The 16,871-nt window shown below is 38.4% G+C and overlaps 1 protein-coding gene across 1 annotated transcript in view; it reads right to left on the bottom strand.

Annotated features, from left to right (window-relative positions):
• Positions 1 to 16,871, bottom strand: part of LOC306863584 (transcriptional activator GLI3-like) — a 216,786-nt gene that overhangs the window by 162,137 nt on the left and 37,778 nt on the right. Inside the window, exon 2 of the mRNA XM_079407007.1 lies at positions 11,033 to 11,209. Within this exon, the coding sequence (XP_079263133.1) occupies positions 11,033 to 11,168 (136 nt within the window). The 5' untranslated portion in view covers positions 11,169 to 11,209. The remainder of the gene's footprint in view (positions 1 to 11,032; positions 11,210 to 16,871) is intronic.

The following is a 16,871-nucleotide window of genomic DNA, read 5'->3' as shown; positions in this document are numbered from 1 at the left end:
GCATGTGGCAGGGTATCAATAACATCACAGATTTCAGAGGGAATAAACCAGCTACTGTGAACATTGCCGCCTCTGTACCGGACGAACTTAATCAGTTTTATGCTCGTTTCGAGGCTCACAACACCGCCCACACAGAGCGCGCTCCCGCGGCTGTGGCAGAAGAGGCGAGCGCACTTTCCTTTTCTGTCGCAGATGTAACCCGATCCTTCCGACGGGTGAACATCCGCAAGGCTGTGGGTCCCGATGGCATCCCAGGCCGTGTGCTCCGAGCATGCGCATTCCAACTGGCCGGGGTTTTCACAGACATTTTTAACCTTTCCCTCTCTCTGTCTGTGGTTCCCGCATGCTTCAAAAAATCCACCATTGTGCCCATACCAAAGAAAAATAAAATCACATGCTTGAATGACTGGAGGCCCATTGCTCTGACACCCATCTTCAGCAAATGCTTTGAGAAACTCATCAGAGACTACATCTGCTCTGTGCTGCCTGACTCACTGGATCCCCTACAATTCGCATATCGCAGAAACCGTTCCACAGACGACGCTATTGCCTTCACCCTGCACACTGCTCTCTCCCACCTGGAAAATAAGAACACCTATGTGAGAATGCTGTTTGTGGACTACAGCTCAGCATTCAATACCATAGTGCCTGCCACACTGGTTGAGAAGCTCCAGACTCTGGGACTAAACGGATCTCTGTGCAGCTGGATCCTGGACTTCCTGACAGGCAGATGTCAGGTGGTCAGAATGGGCAACAACACTTCATCCCCGCTGACCCTCAACACTGGTGCTCCTCAGGGCTGCGTCCTCAGCCCACTCCTGTACTCCCTGTACACACACGACTGTACAGCAACACACAGCTCCAACGTCATCGTCAAATTTGCTGACGACACAACGGTGATAGGCCTGATCACTGACAACGATGAGACGGCCTACAGAGAGGAGGTGAGAACCCTGACTAAATGGTGTCAAGAGAACCACCTCTCACTCAACATCGACAAGACCAAGGAGCTGGTGGTGGATTTCAGGAGACAGAGCAGAGAACACACACCCATCACCATCGACATGACACCTGTGGAGCGAGTAAATAGCTTCAAATTCCTCGGTGCTCACATCACTGAGGATCTCACATGGTCCGCTCATACAGATGCAGTGCTGAAGAAGACACACCAACGCCTCTTCTTCCTGAGACGGCTGAGGAAGTTTGGAATGAGCCCCAGCATCCTCAGATCATTCTACACCTGCACTGTGGAGAGCATCCTGACCGGCTGCATCACCGCCTGGTTTGGAAACAGCACTGCTGGCAACCGCAAAGCTCTGCAAAGGGTCGTGCGAACTGCCCGTCACATTGTTGGAGGTGAGCTTCCCTCCCTCCAGGACATCTACACCAGGCGGTGTATAAAGAAAGCCCGGAGGATCATCAATGACTCCAGCCACCCGTCCCACAGACTGCTCTCTCTGCTGCCCTCAGGAAGACGTCTCCGCAGCATCCGATCCCGCACTAGCCGACTGAGGGATAGCTTTTTTCCTCAGGCTATCAGGCTAATGAACAGTAAAAACTAATACACCCTACAGCACACTCCCACTTTACAATATACCACGCACTGCACTTTAATTCCAATACAGTTCAAACTGGACTACCAGTACACTACTGCACTAATACAACAATCTTTTTGCCAGCACTGGATACCATCCAATGCACATCCATGACATTTGCACACCCGGTTTATATATAATCTGCTGCATCTTCGCATATTACTGTGTGTATATAACGTAGAATGTGTACTACATACTGTGTATAATGTGTATCGGTAACTGTATGTCTGTCTAATAGTACACTATGTGTACTGAGTATATGTATGTGTATATTACACATTGTCATCTGTATAAGTCTGTACGTATGTATGGTAATGTCTATATGTAAATTGTTTATATGTAAATTGTTTCTGCAGTGTCTGGAGCACGCTCTCAAGAATTTCACTCACGAAGGCACACGTGCTGTGGTGATGTGACAATAAAAGTGATTTGATTTGATTTGATTTGATTTTGCTGATTTAGTTACTGTTTTGACATGACTACTAAAACTAAAGTCTGTCTCCAGAATCACCCCAAGATTTTTGACTTTATTTTTAGTTGTTTGACCCCTAGAGTCAAGGAATGCATTCACCTTGAGAACTTCATCTTTGTTTCCAAATGCAATGACTTCAGTTTTCTCCTTATTTAACTGAAGAAAGTTTTGGCACATCCAACTGTTAATTTCATCAATGCATTGGCAGAGGGAGTCAAAGGGGCTATAGTCATTTGGAGATAAGACTAGGTAAATCTGGGTATCATCAGCATAGCTGTGATAGGCAATTTGGTTCTTCCTCATTATTTGACTTAGTGGGAGCATATACAAGCTAAACAAGAGTGGTGCAAGAATTGAACCTTGTGGGACTCCGCATGTCATGGCCGTCCACTTAGACTTATGCTCTCCTATACTCACATAATAACCTCTCCCGTCTAAGTATGACCTGAACCATTTGAATACCATCCCGGAAAGCCTGACCCAGTTTTCCAGTCTCTCTAGAAGTATGTTATGATGGACAGTGTCAAACGCAGCACTAAGATCTAGTAGTACCAGCACTGATATTTTGCCAGAATCAGAATTAAAGCGAATATCATTTATTATCTTAATGAGTGCTGTCTCGGTGCTGTGATGCACTCGGAAATCAGATTTGAAAATTGTCTAGATATCCATTTGAGTTTAAATAGTTGTTCAGCTGATTAAAAACTACCTTTTCAATAATCTTTCTTATGAAAGGAAGATTTGATATTGGTCTATAGTTGCTCAATATGGTGTTATCAAGATTGCGCTTTTTCAGAAGGGTCTTAACAACTGCAGTTTTCATGGAGTTTGAAAAAGTCCCAGAAAGAAGTGAAGTGTTCACCACTTCTAAAAGATCAGCTTCTAAACAGTTAAGCACACTTTTGAAAAAGATGTGGGAAGTGTGTCAAGATAGCAGGTTGACGATTTAAGGTGCTGTACTATTTCTTCCAAAATTTTGCTATTGATTACTTCAAAACCAGACACAGTTACGTCTTTTTGAAATTGCTGTCGAATCTGAGTGACCTCTGCATAACTGGAAGATGTGCCAATCTCCTTTCTGATATTATTGATCTTCCCAGAAAAGAAGGAAGCAAACTCATTGCATTTGCTGTCGGAAAGCATTTCACTGGGAATCTGACTTGGGGGGGGGGGGGGGGGTTAGACTCTCAACAGTAGCAAAAAGAGTGCAAGTGTTGTTTAAGTTACTGTTTATAAGGTTTGTGAAGAGGATCTGTCAAGCTGTGGCTAGATCCACATTGAAAACATGAAGGCTGTTTTTATAGATGCTATAGTGAAATTATAGTTTCATCTTCCGCCACATCCGCTCAGCTTTTCTGCATTGTCTTTTCATACTCTGAACTGTTGTTGATTTCATCCATGGTGATTTTTGCCTGCCATTCGTCTTACAGACTTTCACGGGAGCAATATCATATATAACATTCTTAACTTTTGAGATAAAGGAATCAAGTGATCAGATAGTGCTACATCGTTAATAACAGTGGATGAAATGTTTAGACCTCTACTGATAAGTAAATCTAGAGTGTGTCCTCGATTGTGTGTGGGTCTATGCACATGCTGAACCAGGTCGAAGTGTTTAAAGCAGTTATAATTTATTTAATAGTTTTGATTCCTGCATTATCTATGTGAATATTAAAATCCCCTGCAATAGCAAAACAGCCAAACTCTGAGGAAATCATTGATAACAGTTCTGTGAACTCTTCAATAAAGGCTGGAGAGTATTTTGGAGGCCTGTAAATAATGGTAAACAGAATACGCGGAACACCTTTCAGCACAATACCTGGATATTCAAAAGACAAGTACTGACCAAATGACACTTGCTTGCATTGACAGAAATCTTTAAATAGAGCAGCTACACCTCCACCTCTCCTAACAGTCCTGCAGACACTTATAAAATTAAAGTTAGGAGGGGCTGTTTCATTGAGGACTGTTGCACTGCAGCTGTCTTCTAGCCATGTTTCGTTTAGAAACATAAAATCCAGGTCGTTTGTGGTTATTAAGTCATTGATCAGAAATTATTTATTTTTTAGTTAGCGAATGTTTAAAAATGCTAACTTGATGGCATTATTTTGTGTCTCGGCAATCTTAGTTTGATGCATAATAGGCCACAGATTAAATGGGTCAGCCGTACGGCTTGAGAAGGCCTTAGACTTTCTATCACGTGATAGAACAGAGATAGAGAAAGCTACAGGCATTAATAGCATTTCTATTGAAATTATGAAAATGAAATGCATTCCATAGGCTTACACTGAAAGAAAGAGCCCAAGCCATATATGGAGACTAGAATATTATAGACATGGGCCAGTAAGCAACCACACTTCTACCACCAAGTATAGCAACCACCCTTAAAGCCAGAACACATTTCACCTTAATCTTGTAGCAACACCTTGGTAACCATTGACATCAAACTTGCAACAACCCTGAAAGCTATAGGAAAAACTATGTGAACGCACAAATGTCAGTTAATTGAAGCAAGATATTGTGGTTTATAAATATGGATATTTTTCTTACACAAATGCATCACTTCACTTCAGAAAGCCTTTATTAAACCCCCAGAGCTGAAAACATCACATTGTTATTGATCTGGGGCCGTATTCACAAAACATCTTAAGGGCTAAATACAGTATAACTTGCTGATTTAGGATAAAGTCTTAAAAATAATGTGTGTCAGTCCTAATTTTAGAAGTCCTAAATTTTTGCTCTAAGAGTATTTCACAAAGTGTTTTAATGCTATAATCAGCTCCTAAATATGTGAAAAGTTAGGGGGAGCCAAGGGGACTCTTAAGACCAAATCACAAAGCATCCTAAAATGGCTGTTGCTGTTGAATGGCTGTTGAATTTATTTCACAATAAATCCCCTTTATTTCAGTTATGTGCTTCTTTTCATGAACAAGTTAGGCTAGAAGTAAATCATAATGAGCTTTTATAGCCTATTCCAAAATAGAAATAAAGGTGACTTGACTTAACTTGACAGGAAGCCATAACCAGATTTGTCCTAATATCACTGCTTTATTTGTCCAACCAAAAATGCTGAGATCAACAAATGAACAGCGTACAAATGATTGCACTGATGTATACTAGAGAAAAAGAGAAGGGTGGTGGTGGGAGCACAAGGGAGGTGGAGAACAGCAGGACAGAGTGTCGATTATGAGTTCTGTGAAGTGATCAATGATTTCATTAATAAGACGGATCATATGGCTGTCACCAAACTGACACCAGTGTGAGAAATGATCTCGCAGCACATTTACCAAACCCTTCCACTTGGGAATACCGGAATTACCCCCCATACACACACACACATATCCACACATCTATTCAATAATTCCCCGTTAGTGTAACAGCCCTGCACCAAAGGAGAAAAAAGGGGGGGGCAGGCCAGCAGGATGGGAAAAAATGAAAAGAATGTCAGAATGAACGGCTCTGAGAGGGGGAGAAACAGGAAGAGGAAAGGAGAAAATCCATTTTGAGGCCCCATTTTCAATTAGGCTCCACAAGCTGTTATCACAGGTGTCGCAGAATAGGGCCGAGTGAGGGAGAGTGGCTGCTATCCGCCTGCTGAAATGAACCCTTATCTGCACGCCACAAAGATGGGCTGGGACAGACTATCTGTAAATTACTTTCCAGCCATGCTGCTAACAGGAACTTTATTTCTGTCAGATGACATTCGCCTCTATTTGCTGCTGATCATTTAAATGGCTGCCTAAAAAGAGGGATGTCAACTCTCTCTTTCTGTTCACTTGGGACCTCTTTTCAACCATTTGATTGGCCCATCTTTTTTTCCGGTGCTATAAAGGCTTATTGCAATCTCACAATATGCCTGAACTAATTTGTGGTTTAAAAAAAAAAACCTTTCAGCTACACTAATTCAGCAAAAACAAACCAATTAAAAAAATACTATTATTTTGCACAAAAAGTTAAACTATGCACCTTAGCCTCTTTTTTCAACAAGGTGCAAGATCCAGTTCCCAATGCAGATCCATTCTGCAGGTTTTAACTAAAGAAAAGACAGTTCTCTAGGAAAATTTACTTCAATGGTCCCTAAAACCCATTAACCCTTCAAATAATTCACAGATTCATTTAGTCCCTAAACAGATGCCTGGGTGGCATTTTACATCTTTTTATAGTGATATATAAATTTATTTATTTCAATGAATTTATAAAAGTAGCCTCAGGTTTGACAAGTTTCAAAGAGGCTTCCCCCATGGTTTACATTGAACACTTCTCAAGTTACTGAAAACATGAGTCGAAACAATTTGCCTGACAAAGTTTTCTCTCCTTTTGTCCTCTGTTTATCCTTGCTTCTTCACTTCCCTCCCTTAATTCTTTATGCTTCCTTCGTTCTTGTTAATTTCATCACTCTGGCATCCATGAAACAGTATGGCAAACCATAATACCAAAACGATTTTTTGCACTCTCATTCTTTATGTCCCTCTGTCCTCTCTCTCACTCTGATCGGCAGGTGCCTTTTTGCCCCTTTCTCCTTTTTAATTAACAAATTATCCCATGACGACCAGGTTCATTCAGTTGAAACACACGAACATCTCTCTCTTTTTCTTTTTCTTTTTCTTTTTCTTTTTCTCTCTCTCCCGCGCATGGTCCAGGCAGCAACAATAGAATCAGAGGACTTTGTGGTCCACCTGCCTAGTAAATGATGTGAGTTGAGGAGGAGGGAAGCCCCCCTCCTTTTGCTCCTACCAAAGAGGACCAATCAGGCCATTGTGGTGGCACAGTCGGTTCCTTTGAGCTGTCAGGCCGGGGGAGCCGGTCCACAGATGAATGCTTTGCAGGCCTGCGCCAGTCTTTAGCTAACCATGTGGGAATGCTCCCCACCAAGCCTGGACAATTACAGACTGCAGCTAAACTTTTACATAAACTTTTACGCCGTGTGGTGAGAGAAAGTGGAAAGGAATAAAAGTATTAAGAAAAAGGGGAAGGAAACGGGAAAAGAGAAATTTTCATGCATTTTAAGTGTACCCAATAGGTAAAGCATAACTCACAGCACCAAGGTCATGGGTTTGATTTCACCACATACTTGGATGTCTCTTTCACATACTGACACATGCGTTTATCAGAATAATCTGATAAAAAGATTTGTAAAAAAAAAAAAAAGACATTATGCAAATATATAAAAAACTGTTTATATTTAATCATTTATAGATATAAATTATAAAGAATAAACCATTGTATGTGTATATATATATATATATATATATTAGTGCTGTCAAAATTAGCGCGTTAACACAGGTGATTAATTTTTTCAGTTTAATGTGTTCAAATTATTTAACGCCGGGGTGGGGCCTAGGGTTGGCCACCCCACTCATAACTGCTAATTCTGTCTCTTTTTTCTTGACAAGAAGTGCATTTAGTCAGTCGCAGAACGTCTTTACGAGCACATCAAACAGGAGACGTTTCAGACACGCTTTTCAACTTCACTTCACGCGTCATTTCGCGAGTTAAACGAGTGCGGAAACTGTACTGTGAAACTGTACACGCACAAAGGTGCCGGTGCGTGCATAGCCTGTATCATTTCATATGAAATCGCGAAAGAAACTATGAAAGAAGCTAATGTCGTGATCAGTTAAGTCATGAAGTTACCATAAAAAAAAATTATTAAAGCTGCCATAAAAGTGTGCATGCATGAAATATGTTATATATGAGTTACATTAAGAACATGTCTCTGAAATGGTTTTCAAAACTGTCCTGGAGCATCCTAGCACTGTCTCCCTCATCTAAAACACTCGATTCAACTCGTCAGCTCATTAGAAGAGATGGGTCCGACCTGAAATGGGTCAGAAAAGGTAGAGTTGACAGAAAATACGATGCGGGTCAGATCCGCGCCATGTTCGGTAGGGGCAGCTCTTAAATAAATAGCAGGCAAAACAACCTAATAACCAGCTGCTGTGATGTCTGTTCATCAAGAACAAAAGAACAAAAGAGGAAATCAATAACTTGTATAGTTTTAAGGATTCATCTGTATTTAGTTTAGAATTTAGTGTTTGATAACTTTATTAAATTTCTGTATATTTCTGCTGAGGGGCACAGGTAGATAAATATGACATTTATTATAATGGGTTTATGTGAAGATTGTTTTAAGTTCACTTAAATAAGAAGCCATTTTTAAAGTCTAATAAATGGTAAAATGGATAGCTCTTAATTATAATGTAATGTTTAATGGCTATAGTCAATTTTTAAATATTAGGGGGAAACATTTTTATAGGGAAATCGGTATGAATTGGTATCAGTGATACTGGCCTTCAATCATAAAAATAAAGATGCCATTAAACAAATATTAAAACTATACTGTCTTTGTGTTGTTTGTACATTCATTTGAAGATTGAATGCAAAGTTATTGCAATATAAAAGTATATTTAAAAACTTTAATATTAGGTGGTATTAATCAATCGCAAGGCACCGAACCCCCAACTGCTCCACGGGCACCACAGCTTTGGCTGCCCACTGCTTCAGATGTATATTCACTACTGTGTGTACACTTGGATGGGTTAAATGCAGAGCACAAATTCCATACTTGCAAACAGGTACATGTAATAGCGAACAAACCAAACAGGGGAGAACACAGGCTTTAAAGGCTGAACATAATCAAGGAAGAACAGAAACAGATGTGGAGCTAATTAACTAACAATCATGGGGATAAACTAGGACGGTAGACAGAGACATAACTAAACAAAAACAGATCATAACTGTGACAATATGTATACACATATATATATATATATATATAACTACCGATATTTATAAATAAACACATAATAATAACAATGATAATAGTAACTGTTATGCATAATAAATAATAGTAATAATTATTTTATTATACAGTATTTCCTTTGTTGATTCTAAATTAATATGATGTATACAATATGTAAATATGTTAATAATTAATATATAAATAATTTGTGAAAAAAAAAGGTTTATGTATGATTAGTTATATTTTTTTATTTATTTACATCCCTATAAAAATGTGAAACTACAAATCTTTCATTCATTTAAAATACTTCAGTGATCTTTTCTCAATTAAAACTTGGATTTCTTTACTCCCTACAAGTTCAAGATTGTATTTCATTCTTTTTCTAAACTCCAACTCCACATTCTCAATATATTATTTGGGTTTCCCCTTCTGCAGATCTGCAGACACGCCTGGACTGATCTAAGATCAGTTTCAGCATTTAGCCAATCCAGGGTCTGTCAAAAAGGCGGGACAATTGGCCGCTGTCACCGTTGGGCCTTTCACAATTGCCTTTTGTTAGTCTTGAGGGGGCAGCCTGAGCAACATGGGTTAAAGTTGACTGGGGTTTAGGTTACATCAGATAAGAGGTTATGAGTATTGGAAGACCAAGAGAATGCAGGGGAATTATAACCACACCAGGAATGTGTAAGCTATCTAATGGCTGTGGTAAGACCCTTCGGGGAGCAGGTCTAGGGTCTGTTGTGATAGATGGCTCATTATGGTTCTGTTGAGAGCTTGTGGTCAGGACTGCTTACTGGAATCAGAGCTTATGAAAATGATAAAAAAAAAAAAAAAAAAAAAAATGGCCCACCATTGAAGACAAATTCTACAAACAGTTTGCTCAGTAATAATGCAAACACATCATAAAGCATAAATGTCTATGCCAGGATTGTAGGTTACCTGAAAGTATGGAGCATGTGTAAGGCTGGGCAAGGCTTAGCCTTCCTCTAGCCACAGATAGCAAATTAAGACTAAATGTTTGCACTAGACTTGTGTTGCTTTCTTTCTGTATATAATTTATTCTCTGTTTGAATAACCATGGAAATGAAAGCGTTATAATTAGTAACTTAAAATGTTTTTTTTATTAAATTCTGGTACTTGCCTAAAAAGATGGGTTTATGGGACTGAATCCTGGCTAGATGAGCACTGCAGCAAACTTTCCAAGACAAACCTTATGTTGTTCAGAGGAGTAATTACCCTCGCCTTACAGAGAAAAATCCACAATCAGTAAGCCAAATTACATCCATGCTTTTTCCACAACAGTAAAGCTCTATCCCCATCTATGTTCATTCCCTCCAAACCCCAAGCCCCCCACCTCTAATTAATGAAGAAGAGCTTGCCATCTGGGAATGACTAACAGTGAAAGGGAGAAATTGAGGGGGTGGGGGTGGTTATGGAGACAGAATTCATAACAACAATTAACGATGCCCTGTTCCACAAAAAAGGACATTCTTTTTCTGACTTCCTGCCATATCACCAGAGGCTTTCATATGGAGTGGTACAAAAAAAATAAGATCACTAATCAACCAAGACAAATACCCACACAACATTTGTGCAACTTTTTTGAAATGTTTGTTTCAGCACTAATGCTAATGCCATTTTAAGGTGTATGAGATTTTCAGTGAATCCAAGCTGTTGGTTTATAGTTTCTAGCAGGCCCAAGGTAGTCATTCTCTGGCCTGGTATTGACTTGGTAGACCAAGCTGGTTAGAGATGCAGACTACTTCAAACTAGCGATAAAAACCCAGGCTTGTTGAAAAAGAAAAAGTGCAACATTTGTGTAAAATGATGTTATGATGCTGCTTGAAAGTTTTGAGGCACTTTAAAGTTAAATTGTGAATCACCAGTTAGTAAAAGTGCATTTAGTTATATCTGAAATGAATGTAAATTAATCTGAATGAATTTGCAAATAACAGAATTGCAAAAATAATGACTGTTCTCAAACAGGTTTCCCACACACTGCTACTGGTCAGCCAAACAGATATCCCCAACCCCAACTTACATCATTGATTCAGCTGTTCCTGTGTCAAGTTGGTCGATATTCTCAACAAAACAGAGCAATGTTTGATAAAATTGACAAAAATTGCTCTTAACAACAATTTAAACACACAGAATCAACAGAGAATATAAATTAAGGTTTGACAAGTAATCAGAAGAAAAGAGGTTTAAATGTTGAAGTTGTACCATTGGAGGTAGTGCTGGAGGCCACAGCCTTTTCACTGATTTCTGCACGGGTGGGCACGCTCTTCTTGGTGGCTACAATGGTCTCCACTCTCTTCTTCTTCTCTGCTGCAGAACTGGTCTGGGACTGGGTTTCCATGACAACTGTGCATTCCTCAGAAACTCATCAACACAGGATACCTGAGGGGTCACGTAAGGAAGAGGTCAGTGGCGGGAGATTAAAAAATTAACAAAAATAAACATCATTAACAAATAAAACACAATTAAAATCAATCAGTTAATCAGTCCATACACTAAACATGACAGTTTTTCCAACTTTCCAGTTCCATAAAGAAACCTAATTTTCTATTTAACAATATATCAAAATAACAATTACTTACATTATAAATATCTAAAGACTAAAAAAAAAAAAAAAACACCAATTTCCCTTAAATGTTAAAAATTCAGCTATATAATGATTAGAAATGTTTAGTCTATCTTAAAAAAAAACAAATGTTTTCTAACTGACAAGAGTAGGCAACAAGATGAATATAGAGGTAGCTGCCTGGGATTTACAACACAGCTATTCAAGTTTGGTGTGCTTGAATAGGATGTAACGATGCTGAATGAGGAGGGGGTACATACAAAAACTAACTAACTTTGTTTAACTGTTAACTCTTTTTGTTTAGGGATTTTTCTCCACAGCCACTTGAGTGTGTGTTGACACAATCTATTAAAAATCCTGGATTAATATATATTGGGTAAATTCTACCTAAAAATTACTTCTAAAAAAGTAATTAATTACTAGTTACTAATTACATCTTCAACAGTGTAATTAGATACCTGTACAAAAAGTATTTAATTACTTATTACTAATTACTTTCTAAATTCTATATCAAAATTTATGAATAATTCAAAGACAGACATGACATAGTTCTTTAAATTCTCTCAAATAAATAATAGATAACTACATAAATTATTTTGGTCACACTTTAGATTAGGGTCCAATTCTCACTGTTGACTAACTATTTACTATGAACTAACTATACTTTTGCCTCAATATACTCCTAATTACTGCTTATTAATACTTAATAAAGTAGTTGTTGACAATTAAGTTTAAGAATTGGGTAGGATTACGGATTTAGAATAGGGTCTTGCAGAAGAAGACTTTAATATTTTTAAGTAATAATAAACAGCCAATATTCAAGTAAAATTCACGCTAATAACCTGTCACGAATCCTGTCCATGCACTTCCGTTTGCTCACCATCAGATGGCGTCTTCTCTTTACATTGCCTCTCACACCACACAGACTTTTACATGTCACTCCAGACTACAACTCCCATGATCCATTGCACTGATTGCACACACAGCTGAATGCACTGATTACACATACACAACTGAATCCATTCAGACACGTTTTATAAGCCTTGGACTTCCTCTTTCAGATCGCCGAGTATTGCCTAGCGTATATATCACTCTTCTAGCGATAGCTACACTACGGAGCCATTTCATGTTTCCAGTCCTAGTTTCTAGTTCTAGTCTAAGTCTAATGTTAGTCATTTCGTGTTGCCTTGTTGTTTCCTGTTTCCTGATCTCCTGCCTGTGTATCTTGGATTAACCCTTTACCTGCTGTTTCGGACTCTGTTTGCACCTCACTTGGACTGTTGCTCGTGTACCTGGATTATCTTGTTGCCTTGCCCTGTTGGATATTGTTCGCTGACCGAAGACTCACACTTGACTCTTTGTCTTGCCTGTGTTGTACCTGTTTGCCATTATTGAATCCATGCCTGTTTCATGATCACGTCTCTTAATAAATCTTTGCACATGGATCCGTACGTCTCACGTCTCGTCGGCTCCATAACAGAACCAGCTAGTTAACAGTGAGAATTGGACACTAAAGTGTTACCAATATTCTCATTAACTCACCAAAGTATTTAAAGTGAGAAGGGTACATAAAAAGCATGCATTTTAAGGTTAGACTTTAAATTTTGATGTTAAATCCACTATTGTATTGTATATAAATGTTTTATAGTCTATACAAAGTAGGGAAGGGAAAAGTAATTAAATTATAGTAACTAATTTCTTTTCCTTATCGCTTTTAGGACATTTTTTGGTCCCTCATTTTCAAACACAATTATACATCTCACTCATATCTAATCTAGAATAACAGGTATCTTATTTAGGTGTTATTATAACAAAAAATGAATTAGAAAGAAGCTCCTTAAATTTTAATCCATTAATTGAGAGTACTCAGAATTTTTTTTTATATGTGGCTAAACCTTATTTTCTTGTTAGCTAAATATCATATTCATAAATATAAATTTTCTAAAAGCAAACCTCTTTTTTTAAGATTCAAAATTGAACTGAAAATGTATTTTGATTCAATTGAGTTCTCTAAGAATTTAAAAGCAATGAGAACGGTGGCTTTGCTGAGGGACTTGGCGCTTCCTTTGGACTGAGAGACCCTGGATAGTTATGTAATTGTGAGTTAACAATGTTGACAATTGTTATTGTTCTTTTTCAAGTATTCAATAAAAAAACAAAAAAATTTCTAACCAGCATGCACGGCTTCAATTCAGCCACCGATCGGTTTGCATGGCGCTGCATGAAGTCAAACCGGGTGTGTCTCACTCGTCCTGAAATGTGAAGCTGCGGGATCTTTGATCACCCCCTGGTGGCTGGCTGCAGTACAAGTCATAAACCCCACCCTCTCCATGTAAACGAATGGCACTTCAGTCAAAATAAAAAAATAAATTACACTTCCAATTAGTGTTGCTTTCGTCAGCGAAAACTGTGACTATATATCGTCGTCAACGAACCTTTATCACGTGACAAAACGAGACGAGACGCAACGTAAATGCTGGTCATGAGACGATGACGATAATTAAATATAGAATGCAATATTGTTGACGAATAAAAATGAGACTAATTGTGTTTTGCAAAATAAAAACTATGCTAAAATATCTCTTCATTTTCGTTGACTAAAATGAGACGAAATGTTATAATGGTATTTTGTCTCGTTTAGTCGCGTTATTATTATTATTATTATTATTTTGCAGTATTTCTGTTTCCTGTGTCACTTCTGGAGCTGCATCAGGTTGCACTGTGCAGACGCAGGCGACGTCACTTCCTCAAGCCCCACTCGCGGCATTATTTAGAAGACGACAACAAATATGTTGACATGTTTAGTTGGTAAAATAAATTTTGTAAATTCAAATCAGAGCGTCTTCCTTGTCTGGCATGGATGTATTCTTAAGTCTATAAGGTAACAATAATATAATAAGATAACCTTGTTTGAAATGGGTTTAGCTAAAAGAAAATTTTGGTTTTGTCTATACTACTAGCGCAGTGGTGGGCCGTCAGGGGAAGCAGGGCCTTCTCTGCTGGCCCTATAAAAAACTAAATTGTGTGAAAAAAATTTTTATTGATTATTTAGGTATCATTTTCATTTGTGTAATGTCCACTAAATTGCCTATGATTAGTTTAGTTGAGGTTGAACTGGAATATCCTACATAAAAAAGTAGAGGCCAGCACTACAGATAGTGCTACCCTTTTGTTGAAAGACGTCACATCTGATTTGTTACAAGCATTAGTGACAGAATCATTAGCCAATCAAATTTTGACTTTCAATGGCAGCCCGCCATCTGGGTCCAGCTATGTGCCCAGTGCTACCCCCAACGTTAGACCGCCCCTTTAATCAGGGATTTCTAAGGTACGGACATGAAAGTAAACGAAAAGAAAATGACAGCTGCAGTCATCGGCGCCTACACCAGATCTTGTTGCCGATCTACTAAAATCGTTTTTTTCAAGACGCTCTTTTGCAGACAAAAGAGAATAACTGAGAAAGGAAGACCTACACCCAAAGTGAATTCGCTGACAAAGGCCAGTAAAGGTTTTAAATGCGCCATTTCAACGATTGCAACTATGAGTGCTATCAGTGGCTAACACCTAGCACTGAGCACAAGTTATTTTGTTGGCTGTGATTACTTTTAAATCCGAGTAAAGTGGCATGGAATGACAGACCCATGGACTTTATTTACAAGTGACAGGTGAGTGCTTTATTATTTGCACATTGTTATGGAGGAGTAGGTGGTGTGTTGATAATACTGTGGTGTGGTGTGGTGTGTGGATGTCCAGAGTTTGTACAGTTTTGCTGCTTTGGGCGCTTCGTCATTTTAGAGTGACATGAATGTGCATAGTGACCCGAGTATTGGCGGACTACTTTTACTGACTATGTAGGGAAATTTACTCTGCATTTAACCTACCCCAATCTAGTCTACTATTAAAATAGTTCATCACCCGTCATTGTTTGTTGAGAGCCTGTGTGCAGCATAATATGCGCATTATATGCATATAGCTGCATTAGCTGTAACAGAGATGTGTAAGATGTTTACAGTTGAAGTTGAAGTTGAGCTTTATTGTCGTACCGCTACATGTGGGGACATACAGTGGAACGAAATGTCGTGCCTCGCAGGACCACGGTGCTACATAAATACAGACATACAACAATAAAGTAAAAAAAACACTATAAACCTATACACAACTAACCTTGCTTACTGAAGGCCCTGACTAAAACCCCACGGTATGCCACTGCTACTAGGTACTTATACTATATTGACTGCGTTAAATAGAATTACTAAAAAGAGACTAAAATGCAATTTTAGTTGACTAAAACTAGACTAAATGTCATCAGTTTTCATCGACTAAAACTAGACGAAAATAGTCATGGATAATTCTGACTAAAATAAGACTAAAATGTTCAGACTTTTAGTTGACTGAAACTTGACTAAAAAGAGTATGAAGGTGACTAAAACTAATAAAAACTAAAATGACAGCTTCACACAAAGACTAGACTAAAACGACTAAAACTAAAATTAAAACAGGCCGCCAAAAACAACACTACTTCCAATAAATTTTCCAAAATATGGTTTTGGTCATTTAAGGTAGTTGTTATCATGCTGATATATATTCAATTGTTCGTTTTTGTGATAAGTTTGATTTTAGCTAATAATTTGATGCTATAAAAATGGGGTGTGTCGTTATGGTTGATTGGGTCTGTGGGAGTTTGGGCGGGAGTTTGATTCCACGGCTCCACCTCACGACTCTACTGCGCAGACTTGGACTCCAAATGACGTAATTTACTCTAGATGGCAGCAGCCATACTGAGCTGTATTCGCTTCACTTTTCTAAAGTGGAAGGAAGCTATAGACTCATACAGTCTATGAATCAAACACACCTATCGCAACAGAGCGGAGGCGCCAAAGCTGAAGAGAACCTGCTCGCCCGGAAGCTCCCGTAACTGATGTAGATTTAAAGAAAATTACAGTTGTTTTCAAATAAATAATTTTACGTACTTATTCCCAACACTTTATTAAGCTTTAAGTCACATCTCAAATGATAAGGTATCAACTTATAATCATGTTTATATTAATTAGCCCGTGAACTCATTCTCTCAGACGGCCTGGGTATACGGCGCATTAGCAGCTTATATGGACGGAACGCCACTGATATATATATATATATATATATATATATATATATATATATATATATATATATATATATATATATATATATATATATATTATATAGATGTGTTAGGAAATGTGCTAGAACTCTTACAAAGGAGAAAATCTCCCAAAAGTCTTGCAAGATTATACATGTCACGGTTCAGCTACTGCAGAGGAACGAGGAAACCCAGGAGTATTGCAATCATAACAGTCTTTCATAATCCACAGGAACATACACACATAGAGAACGGGGGAATGACATTCAACACTCAACACTGGACATGAGAAAACACAGGGATTAAATACTCAGGACTAAATTATATAACAAGGGGAACACAGGTGGAATCAAATG

This window comes from Barbus barbus (assembly GCF_936440315.1).
Source record: "Barbus barbus genome assembly, chromosome: 44".
Lineage (NCBI taxonomy): Eukaryota > Metazoa > Chordata > Actinopteri > Cypriniformes > Cyprinidae > Barbus > Barbus barbus.
Note: the sequence above shows the minus strand (reverse complement) of the source record. Positions and strands in the feature narration are given on the sequence as shown.